This window comes from Homarus americanus, unplaced genomic scaffold, assembly GCF_018991925.1.
Source record: "Homarus americanus isolate GMGI-L3 unplaced genomic scaffold, GMGI_Hamer_2.0 scaffold40856, whole genome shotgun sequence".
Taxonomy (NCBI): Eukaryota; Metazoa; Arthropoda; class Malacostraca; order Decapoda; family Nephropidae; genus Homarus; species Homarus americanus.
In genome coordinates, this window is record NW_024734615.1 from 6,980,395 (window position 1) to 6,993,333 (window position 12,939).

Here is a 12,939-nt window from a genome sequence, read left to right on the forward strand (position 1 = left end):
TGACCCAACTTCTCTTGAAAAAGCACCGCAGCAGTCGTCGGTAGTCAGGTCAGAGGTTACAAATCTTCTTAATTACGAAATTATATATATATATATATACACCTGTAAATATATACATTACATGTACAGAGTACAGTATTATTCAGAGGTGGAAGGTACAAGAGAGTGAATATCAAGATGACAGGAGAGAACAAAGAAAACATGATAAGTGAGATGCACATTCAGGATGCAGCAGTGTGCATGATTGATTGGAATGCATTACTTCCTGTGACATTTGGGGAAGGACATACCATTTGTGGAAGATCACAGTTTATATGATGCAGTGGATAAACTATATTTGGGATATTGTTACGAAGGTGCCACAGCAGAAAGAATGAACAAATGCTTGAGTATGTGTGTGTTTTATGAAAAACAGAGGTATTACTAAAAGTGTGTGTGAACTCAACCCTCCTGGGTCGTGGTGACTGGTCTGAAGGTCTTCCCATTCATAAGATGTTACTTTCACCTCTCACCAGGTGCAATGAACTCTACTTTACCAGCCAACTCCTACACATACATGTAGTTTTTCTTTGATTATTATCTTCAACAGCCAAACAAAACATTTTTCTTAACCCTAAATCCTATAAATATTTAAGTTTTACCAGATGATTCATTTACCTGCCCAGAAATAGCATTCGATAATAACATGGCATTCATTGATTATCTGAAGTACAGACTAAATGGTATCACTACTGTACCTACCATACTTGAAAGTACACTGTATCCACTTTGTGCCACATTTATTGATTAAACAAATACTGTATTCCCATTTACATACAAAGTAAGATATAAAGTATTACCAGTCACAACTTTATGATCCCAAATTAATTTTAACATCTGTTCGAACTGCCTCAACCCCCAGCATTAAGTCCTCCAATACAGTGGGTCAACTTTTTGCATCTTCTGTGCCACCAACCATTTGCCAAAAATTCCTGGTACCACCATGAACATTGAAAATTGCAATTATACAGTATAGAAACTTGAAGAGCTGCTTGGAGTTGAAGACAATTTCTTTACTTCTGTTTTACAGTTGTCATGGTCGAGAAATGCTCAAAGATATACGTGTAAGAAAATTATAATACTGTACTGATATTGATACAGTATAGTACAGGTATATTGATATTGAAAAAATTTAGCCAGAAGAATACAGATACAGAATGGACAATAAGAACAATATTGACATGGTTGAGCCAAGTGAGAGCCTGAGCTCTCTTAATGGCACCTGATACTAGCTATAGTGTACTGTACATTTATCTTAAGGAATTACTATATGTAACATAGTGTTAGTAAATACATATTAGAATGTTCCCAAGACTATATTTTTTTTTTACATTTATAAGTACATACTATAATTTTTCCTAACTTAAATCCTGAGGGGTAAGCATAGATCAAAGCAAGCAATGAAGATACAAGATAAGTTACAGCATCACATTAGGGTTGTTGGAAGCATAGACAAGATCCCACTTGGCATTCATAAGTTGTTTGCAAATAAGAGCATATTGTAACCCCAGTAGTCTCTATACAGTATTTTATTGACTTTACTAGACCATTCAAATTTTGTGGCTGTTTTATGCATAGCAAAATCTGGGAAGTGACCTGATATATAGTTAAAAATAATTCCATTACAAGATTGTTAGGAGTGTTGTTAGACCAAATATGATCTATCACAGAGGCAGTTACTCTGGTAGGCTTGGCTAATGTGTTGAAGAACTTAGAATGACGGGTAGCAAAAAGGTCTATTACTAAGGTGTCCATCTCTCATTTCAATAGATTAAGGTTGAAATCTCCTGTAACATAGCAAAGTTTCCTCTCTGAACCTATGGTAGATTAGTTCTGATAATTTATCAAGAAAGTTTCTTACATTGGTATAGGGCCTTCTGTAAATTACTCCTACCAGAATTTTTTTCTTTCCGTTACGCATTTAAGTGAAAACATTCTCCATGAACTCCTCCTGAACTTTTAAATCATCTCTTACAGAAGTGTTATACTGTACTGTATTAAGCATCAACATATAGCATGACACCACCACCACTGTCATAATGTGTATTGATTGACGCAGTGTCTAGTATAATTAGAGATGTTATACAAATGTTTAATATCTTTAGTGAGTTTGGGCTCACAGAACCCAAATACAGCTGGCTCCTGCATTTACCACTCTCAAGTGTAAATTCGAAGCATTCGCATGAGAGGAAGGAGAGGGGAGGGGTGTGTTGGGGTAGGTGTCTTTCTGTGAGGGGAGACAGGGAACTGGGGGTGAAGACAGAAATTGTATACAGGTATACCCTGAAAACCGACGTCCCATTAATTGCCGATTCACATAACTGATGACTACATATAGGGGAAATACCCTGCCGGTTTCGCTGATACCCCGGAGATCCGACGTTCGGGGGAGGAGCAGCAGAGCCGTTTTAAAATTGGCAGGCAGTGGTGTGATGCGAACTCTTGCCACAAGAGGACATTGCGCAGTGCCTTGACTCATTCCTCCCTCTCTGCACTTGTTTACACTTACCTTGTGTCTCCAACTTGATATTTTTTTCATTATTTCTGACTTACTGTTACACTATCATGCCTAAATGCCAGTGATAGCAGTCTGATGTGATGTGATAAAGTGTAATAAGGTGCAATAAGAGTGGTGACGGACCAGCAAAGATTGGTAGAGACTTAAACTTGCCACCCTAGACCACATCTCCCATCCTCAACATAAATGACAGTAAATTTATGCTTTACATTCCTTATTCAGTGCTTATTACGTTTGTTCTATTTTCTTGGTTGGCAGTGTGCACCACAGAGATATATCAAGGGTGAATGGGAGTTTTCTGAGGGTGGCCAATCCCTAACCCCCTGAATTTTTTATATTCTTATGGGATTAATTGCTTTGATAACCATTGGTTCACAAACCAGACTTTTCACGGTTCATATATGCGTTGGCTATGGGAGAGATTACAATGCGGAAGAACACTTTGACAATACCGACGGGGTTTCCTCAGCTGAGTGTAATTGTCTAGCTCTAGCCAGATGAAAATAATAAAATTACAAAAGGATGGGAGGGGGATGAATTCATGTTCTAAGAGAGGTGTTCCTTTGCAAAAGAGGGCATCTATGAGCAAATGGATTATGGATATGTTTGAATCTATATCTTGAAGAAGCAGCAGTTTTGTTTAACCCCTTGACTATGAGATGGAACTTCCCCATCTAAATAAAATTGTCTGGCAGTAGCCTGAATAAAATATACCTGCATCCTCGATAATCACGGGACCCGATAATCGCTAAACTGGCTTATCACAGTCCAGTAAACCCTCGATAACCCGACATTTGATAACTTGGAATTTCATATAACTCGGCATGGATATGGTCTCGGAATGTATTATAATATAACTTGGGAAATGCCGAGATATATAAAATTATCTGGGAAAATCTCAGCATATCAAGTCACCTGCATCACCTACCATGCCCCTGTGTCACCTACTATGATGCTTCATTCTTCACCTGCAGTGTTGAGAAGTGTTACTTTTTTACATTTAGTAATTATATGTAATGTACACATAAATGGGTCGATCATTTTTTATTGTCATATTTTTGTAGGAATTTGGGGTAACTTGGCAAGGTCAGAGCCCCATGTGTGCCGAGTTATCGAGGGTTTACTATATCCTCAATTGCGACCACGTGCATGCTTATCACCGATTGACCTGGGTTTTCGCGGAATTATCATGGGACAGCGGCAGGTCTGCAAAAGCCAGTGGTAGCAGCAATTGCCAGAGATGGTAGCATGGCTCATGGTCCCAGCTTCCAGCGATAGCATTTGTTTCCCTCACTTTTTGGTTGGTGTTTGAAGACGGTTTCTTGATCTGTGCTTGTTTTTGGTGCAATTTTTGTGACCTTTATTTACCCTCCACCATGGCACCCGTGAACAGGAAGTGTGTTAAGGTTCCTGATCCAGCCAAGCGACGAAGACGTGGGTTTTCTCTGGTTGAATGTTCTGATGTTCCTGACAAGGATAAGCATGTGCTTAGCAACACACCCATTGCGTGTTACCATTTCCGTCCACTCCACCTTTCTAATCACCCCCACCTTGTTCATTTATACTTACACTCAGTTTTGTGGGTAAACATCAGCTGTGTCTGGCAGTGCTACAGGCAGTGTTACCAAACAAACTGTTTGATGCATCTTCTCCTCACCACTTACCACAATTTCCCCCTCCACCACTACCTCTATTATCACCACCTAAATTATAATTTCAGTGATGGATTTACTATAGCCAGAGCAGATTGGCACGATATCCACTGCGTCTCACCGACACTCTGCCTCTCACTCATTCTACTAGGAGTCATTCAAGATACAATATTATTCAGTACTGTACACTGTTTATTTGTTAATCATTATTTAGTAAGATATATTACTAGTATTATATCTCTTAGTTTACCTACAGATTTTGGGGGGGATATTTTGATCAGTTAGGGGATGCATCTTTGGGGTCGTTGGACGAAACAAATTTTTCCCATATACAGTATTGTGTTTCGACATGTATGGTTTTGCTTATCACGGCAGTAGGTATTAGGCAGCTACCAAACAGGGAGGTACTACCGCCTAGAAGATATTGGAAGCATAATGTGTTGTCTATGGTAGATCAATGACGCTCTATCGGACACTCCTCACAGGTGGAAGTACGTGGATGACTGCACTGTGGGGGTTTCAGTGGACAACACCGCACCAGGCTACTCATCGCTACAAGGCACCCTGGACAGGCTACAGGCATGGACTACAGAGAACAAGGTCACCATCAACCACACCAAAACCGTAGTCATGCACATCAATACCGCCACCACTCCAGTGGGTGCCCATCCTCTCCAGCTGGTGCAGTCTGCCAAACTCCTGAGTGTAACTATAGACAACAAACTTGACTGGAAGGCCCTTGTAAATAACAGTCAAGGCAGCCTCGTACCGTATCTACATGCTACGACAACTTAGGTCACTTGGGGACACCCACGCCAGAGCTGAGGACCATCTACAACGCCTTTATTCTCCCCAAACTAATGTATGCGTCACCAGCCTGGTCGTCTTCTCTCAACTCCACCCAACAACATCAGCTAGAGAAGGTACAGAAAAGGGCCTGCAGAATCATGCTCGGCGCAGAATACTCTGGCTACACCAACGCTCTCTCCACCCTGGAAATGCCATTCCTCAGTGACCTCCACCACCAAGCACTGGAAAGGTTTGGCAGTGGACTACTGCACCACCCTCGTCATCGCCGCCACCTGCCACCTGCAACCCCCCACCCAACTCTCGCAGTCCGCCACTACAACAAAATTCAGCCCATAAGAGCCCGCACAGATAGATATAAGAACAGCACCAACCCATCTATTGTTAAAATAATAAACAACTCCTGATTTATGTACTGTACAGCCCTGTAAATGTATTCAATGCATATTATATCATTATGTCTAAATCAAATGTAAGTCTGTATATTTTCAGCCACCGGCTGCAACTCTATTAATAAACCGTTTATTATTATTATTATTAAATTGTGACCAAGTCCCAGGTTAATGATCTGACTTTCTGCCTCATTTACACACAATTGCAGGGTCTCAATTGTTTCTCTTACTATTGACAACACAACATATATATATTGTTCCTCACTTTTGATATTTTTTTTCATTTTGTATTTCTTTGTGGTTCTTTATTATTGTTGTTGTTGTTGTTATTATTATTATTATTATTTTCGCCCCCCAGGCCCCGATGTGGGTTAGTGACCTGTGCCCGGGTGGGTTAATTCCCGTAAAAAAAAAAAAAAGTTTTCTGGAACCTAACCCCTGCGATTATTGAGGATATATGTATACGACACAAGGGATTAATTAGCAATCAAATCAATCAGGAAGCAGGCACCACATATTTATTTTACTGTATTATAAACTTGATGAAAACAAAATCGTTCAGTTGGCAGCCGTTTGGTATAAAATCAGCAAACCACATACTGTACTGTAGTTAAGTTGTGAGGAAAAATTATATTATTATTATCAAATGTGCAATTTATGTTGCAAAGTAAAATAGCTGTTGCTTAAAGGTGTTAAATAATAAAGTTTCTATGCTATGCACTGGACAGAGTTGCTGGTGGAATGGTTCCTGACCCGGGTGTGGGAGTCACAGTACTAGTTTTAGCTACATGTTCACATTATTAAGTGTTCTTTAGAATAAATGTCCTTTTCCACACATTGTGAGTGCTTTAACTACACCTTATACTACTTCTATACTTCCCGTATCTCTATATTCTGTGACTGGCTCATGTTGATGTGAGTCTGCATAAGCCATACAGTTCCCAGATAATGGATTATCAAACAAATACATTTATGATTTTACTTCATAATATTGTGACTGTTGCTTGAAATACTAGGTATCACTTGTATTTGTATTCTCATCATAATTGCCCCATCGAAATGAGAGGACACAACATAATTTTATTCTGTAAATTGTCTTCAAAGGTTCAACTACTGTACCAGAGTAGGAGTTGGGTGGTGGAGGCAGGGAGTGTGGGGAGTCGAGAATTACATCAGCAACTCTATATATTGTTTTGCATCATAAATTACACATTTAATAATAAAACGATTATATTTTTACCCATTTAACCTCACTGCTTGGCACAACTGAACTATTGTATGTGGTTTGCTGATATTACTGCACAGTATACTGTATGTGGTGCCCACTTCCTGATTGATTTAATTGCTGATTTATCCCTTCACTACCATGTGTTTCTTATATATTTTATTCTGGCTACCGCCAGATGATTTTATTTAGATGGGGAAGTTCCATCTCATAGTCAAGGGGTAAAACAAAACTTTGCTGCTTCTTCAAGATATAGATTCAAACATATCCATAATCCATTTGCTCATAGATGCCCTCTTTTGCAAAGGAACACCTCTCTTAGAACATGAATTCATCCCCCTCTCATCCTTTTGTAATTTTATTATTTTCATCTGGCTAGAGCTAGACAATTACACTCAACTGAGGAAACCCCATCGGTATTGTCAAAGAGTTATTCCGCATTGTAATCTCTCTCAACTGATATACACTTTCTATCCTCACCCCCAGTTCCTCGTCTGCCTCCACAGAAAGACACCTACCCCGACCCACACCTCCCCTCTCCCTCCTGCTCACTAGCGAATGCTTCGAATTTACTCTTCAGGAAGAGAGAGAGAATTGGTAATGCTAAGTGGTAAATGCAGTAGTGGTGCAACTGTACATCAAATTTGTGGACAATAGAAAATATACGCATTACAGATCTATAAAGGTTTCCAAGTGAAGGGGAATACAGTACTGCTGATATTATGGCTAATTAAGGAAAAGGAATGAGGTAGCAGGAGACCAGAGCTAAACTGAGGAGGAGAGTATTAGTTACAGTTGGGGTGGGCATAACCCAGTAAGTTTTGTAGAGAGGTATCTGGGTCAATATGGGTAAAGGGAGTGTAACACATATGGTCCAGTACACCCAAGGGAACAACACTAGCATCATCAGTGTAGGAATATTGGTACAGGGTACTGATTAAGGAATAGCAAAAACTCAGGGTGACTCAGATGTGAAAAGGAAGGTCAAAGGAAGTTATAATAGTGGGGGGGTAACGTACTCACAAGTGCTACAATCAACACACTTAAGATGACTGGTGCTGCCGAGGGTGACAGAATTCCCAGTTCGTATTCTGTCTTCACTTTACGCTAGAGAGAGAGAACAGTCATCATAGAAAGAATGGTACTGGTATATAATAATATACAATACCAATAAAACTGTAGTAGCAACTAGCTACAGTACTTACCTTTAACTTCTTGTTGAGCTTCTGACAATAACGATACAGCATAGCCAAATTAAGGGGGCCAAAGTCGGCATAAAAGTTCTCGTAAACCAATTCGTCATCAATTGTAAAATAGTGAGTATTTGCAGTAGACCGTGGACGTCCAGAAGTCCTTAAAGTTACGAAGTACAGCCGATCTGTGGGTAGGAGAAAGTCCCATATATTACACAGCCATTTATATACTTGTTTCTCTTAAATCTATTTATATTTTAAAAATATTCGAGTAAATACAGTACAGGGGTATTGTACCAGGTTTACCTTAAGTTGGGTCCAGGTTTCTTCTCTCCCCATGACTAAACTTACCATGTGACAATAAATCAGTAGCTAGTTGCAGGTTGTAAGCTATGCAATAAACATTCACAAGGCTGGGTGAAGAAGTGTGCTCTGAAACTTCTTTTAAGGTCCCACTATGAATATCCACCAATTTAAAATTCCTTAACTAGAATGATACATATGGAAGATCCATGTCAAATATAAACACTTTTGACATCAAACTCATGGATTTTAAACACTCATGAACACCACTGGATTTCACCATACAGGGCCTACATCAATAGTGAACAAAATTTTTGTTCTAGGTCACTAAGATCTGGAAATATGACCTAGGAAGACTCACATGGTCCAGATTACATTAACATCATTCAAAGGAAAGTGGTTTTAGAATCAAGACTGTCTTTTTTATGAAGACCCATTTTCAATCAGAAATAGTAGCACAGGCAAAAAAGTTTAATTTCTCTCTAACCTTGAACCCTTACTTCACTGCAATATCCAAAATCATAAAACTCTGCACAGTGTGGAAAGGTTATAAAGGGGAGCAACAACTGAGATGGGGTGGGGTGGGGTGGGGGGGAGGGGGGTTGTTGGAATAAAAATTGGGTAAGGATGGCATGGAAAAAAAAAGCACGTTGCCATTTTGCCAGCTAATTCAATAAACTTTATCAAATACAGTACAGTATATGCAAATAAGATTACAAACCCTATCTGTCTACCATTGTAACACTTATAATTTTATCAAAAGTAATACAATATATAGTCCCACTTTTTATCCTCTTTGCCACTGATCGGCTCGTTAGCCGCTTGGGCGGACGATCACGTCTCTGTTATGCACTGTTGACAAGTACTATGCATCCATCTGGCTCCTGAATGTATCTGAACCTGCTCCAGTATTGGTCAAGTCTGGTCTTGAAACCGGTCCGACTAATTACCCAAATGTAGCCGCAATGAAGTCAAATGATGGTCGTACAAGCGTAAATCAGGCTGTGAATCACTTCTCGATTATTATTTGGTGTCAAAGTCACAAAAAATTGGTAAACTTAATTTAATCTGAGTTGTGTTAGGTTAGGTACATGCACTTGATCTATTAACTCAGATTAAATTAAGTTTACCAATTTTTTGTGACTTCGTGACACCAAATACCAGTCGAGAAGTGATTGGCAGTCCGATTTATTCATGTAGGACCATTATTTGACTTCATTGCGGCTACATTTGGGTACATTTTGGTAATTATTCGCTCCCTCGGTACATGCACGCGATCTATTAACTCAAATTAAATTACGTTTTCCTTTTTTTTTTCACTTTGTGACACCAAATACTAGTCGAGAAGTGATTGGCAATCCGATTTATTCATGTAGGACCATTATTTGACTTCATTGCAGCTACATTTGGGTAATTAGTCGGACTCGCTCCAGTATTGGTCAAGTCTGGTCTTGAAACAGCTCACACTCAGTGCCATCACAACACTCTATGGCAGGTTGTTCCAAGAGTTCACAATTCTCACCCTGAAAAAGTTTGCCCTCACAGTTTTCTGAACTTGTGGCTTCTTCAACCTTGAGATGTGACCACTTGTAGTATAAGCTAGGCAGTTTGCAGGTCCTCTAATCTCTCTGGATAGCTGAGGTGCCGAAGTGCAGGCACTAGTCTGGTAGCCCTCCTTTGGACATTTTCAATCAACTGACAGTCTTTAGTATATCTCAGGAACCAGATGGGATGACAGTACTCCAGGCGGGGAAGCAACTCACAATTGAAGCTTTTTACGTGGGATGGACCGTCTAAATATCTGAACGACCTTCTTATAAGCCAACTACAGGTAGTTCAGTTGCTTGATTCACCTTCTTCTCACAATGGCCCTAGAACTTCAGTTCATTATTAACATATACACACCCAGGTCCTTTTTGCAAATTTCGTATTTGATCTCTATTAATGCACTTTCTTTGTCCTGTTGAGACATGATACAACTCCTTACCACTGGAACGACCTAGGTGCATCCTCTTACACTTTGTGACATTGAATCTAGCAGCCATTTCTTCGACCACTCTTAAAGCTCACAAAGATCTTTCTGCACTCTAAGCAGTCTGTTTGGTTCTTAATTTCCCTAAATAACTTGGCATCGTCTGCAAACATTTGTATGGAGGAGTGTATAACTTCTGCCATTTCATTTATGAAACAAACAAACAAACAACAACGGTCCCAATACACTGCCCTGTGGTACCTGGCTTGTAACGGGTACACATGACAATTTTGTACCATCAATCACCACACACTGCTTGCGGTCATGCAGAAAGTCTCCGATCCACGCTGGGACACTTTCCCAAATTCCGTACCCTTCCAGTTTAACTCTCAGCCTTTCATAGGGTACGCTGTTGAAAGCCTTGACAAAATCTAGGTATATATTGTCGATATTGCCACCATGTTCCAGAATTTGGGTCGAAACATCCAGTACCTTGAGTAATTGTGTTAAGCATGAGCATCCTGGCTTAAAACCGTGTTGGCAATCCTTTACAAGGTTGTTTCGTAGTAGATGCTCTATTAAGCATCTCTTATAATGCTCTCAAGTACTTTACACACTCTGATGGTGAGGCTCACTGGTCTACAATTGGCTCAGTTTTGGCCATTCAACTGGACAAGTAAGTACCCGGTACTAGAATCAGCCAGCTAATACTGTGTGTTAATTGGCAGTCAGTGGCATATCTTTGAGATCAAGCATGACTGCAGCACTTCAACTCAGATACAGTTTGTGGATTTTGTGGTATCCTACTCCTACTCCTCTACAAAGACCCTGATTATTGGCTCAAGAGACCAATGAACCTACACTGTGCAAAAATAACTTTAATAAAGAAAGCTCAAAATAGATCCACATATACCACTTTGGAGAGGTCCACAGTAAAGGCCTCTCTACTTACAGTAGGTCTGGTCAACATGTTAGATACAAAATATTTAGCAAAACCATATGTTTAGTACGTAATTCAAAACCCATCACAGATGCCAGTACCATTTTGATCATCTACATACAGTACAGTAGTACAAGTATTCTCTTATATATTATGAAGGGGTTACATTCTTGAAAATCCGTTTATGTGAAGAAAAAAAACAAAAACATGCCCCGCATATCAAATTGCAGAACCCTTTGTATTACTGTGGGTTACATTCCAGGGGAATGAAAGCAATTGTACAACAAATGGTAGATTCCATGTATTATTTAGGGTTTATGTTCCGAGGGAAAATGTTGTTCAACTTGGGGGGTTTTCACAATGAACAATCAACAGCACAGCATGTCTGTATCCTGAGTGGCCATCATACCCTTGTAAAAGCTAAAATTTTACATTCTTAAAGAAAAATAAGGTCGCAAAATGTGTTTGTTACTCATGTAAATGAATGTTTGCTTTCATATAATATAAAAAGGTCAATTCCTTTCAAATGAATTTAAATTTATTGGGCATATACAAAAAAAAAACTGGTATATATCTGCAGATACCTGTACAGTACATTACTGAAATGCTTCTCAGAGGTCTCATACTGTACCAGTAATGTAAGACTCAAGACCACCTAGTCAAAACCCTTAGAAATTAAGACTGAGATGGAGACCCATAACAAATTTAGCATTTATTTATATCCCTGTGCATAACATTAAATTAAGTTATGTTAGCATAATGGTGTTTAATAATCGGGTGAAATAATCAGGCGTGCGTTATCTTCGGGTGATTTAATATCTTTACGGTATCATCTCAAAACTAATGACAGACACATAGCAGAATTAAAGGTCTGTAATTTCAAAGAACCACAGCCTAACTTTTATGGGTGTTATGTAAATATGTTCTTATGTGTGTGTGTTAATTGTGGGTAAAACTTTAGTTTCCAAAATTGTATAGTATATGTGTAATGAATATGCAATTTTTGTGTGTGCTCAGCATTAAGTGTCTGTCTCCCTTACTTGAATTTACTCCCAAGAAGTAACAAGTGGACTGTGGCCTCTTCACCTTTAGCAAAACAACAAAAACTGAACCATGTCCCATTTTGATGGAAAGGAGCCCCTAAGTATGGCAGAACAGTGTTGTGGTTCATTGTGGCTGTAACCAAACATTTGCCCAGAGATGATTTTGGTCAATTTGGTGAGATCCTTAAGGCATGAAGGTCATCAAATACGTCCATACGTAAATAATAATGTATCCTTAAACCTATACGCTGTACTCAAGCTCTTATTATGCTCGTTTAGACTTTAGGGCTGTGTATGTAGATGGGAGTAGTGATGCTTAGGATAACTTCCACGATGTAAATTATTAACTACTATTACACAATAGTCGAGACATGTTCAAACTGTTACCTCTGTCTAATATTGGCGTAGAAGATATTGATGACAAGGGTAAATCATATCCAAGTAAATGTGAGATTCAAGTGGCGGCCTCAACTTACCTTTAATGTACTCGGCGGCACAGACCAACACCTCACTCGAGTCTTCCATCTTTCCACAACACTATACAACGTAATGCCACTTTACTTTTTAATTAATCACGCCAACACTTATTCCTTTTAACAAGAAATATCTATCACAACTGCGCGCACAATTTCTTCGCCTCGGGATTTTGGCATATGGTATTTCTGTGACTTATTCTTCTCTTTGTGGGCCTTAACCACCCCTCCACACCACACAGACTCACAAACGTATTACTGATTCACTACCTTCCAACAGGGAAAGGTAAATTAACTAAAAATGAAGCCAACATTCATTTAAAGTGTTAGAGAGGTTTACACACACTCCTGCATCACTCTGAGGCCATGTTTGTTTTAAATG

The 12,939-nt window shown here is 39.3% G+C and overlaps 1 protein-coding gene across 1 annotated transcript; it reads right to left on the bottom strand.

Annotated features, from left to right (window-relative positions):
- Positions 1-7,745: 7,745 nt before the first annotated feature.
- Positions 7,746-12,924, bottom strand: LOC121870307 (dual specificity protein phosphatase CDC14A-like). Its single transcript, XM_042372090.1, has 2 exons — positions 12,561-12,924; positions 7,746-8,011 (listed from the first exon to the last, which is right to left on the bottom strand). Exons 1-2 carry the CDS (start codon positions 12,607-12,609, stop codon positions 7,761-7,763), a joined length of 300 nt encoding a protein of 99 aa, XP_042228024.1. The 5' UTR covers positions 12,610-12,924; the 3' UTR covers positions 7,746-7,760.
- Positions 12,925-12,939: the final 15 nt, after the last annotated feature.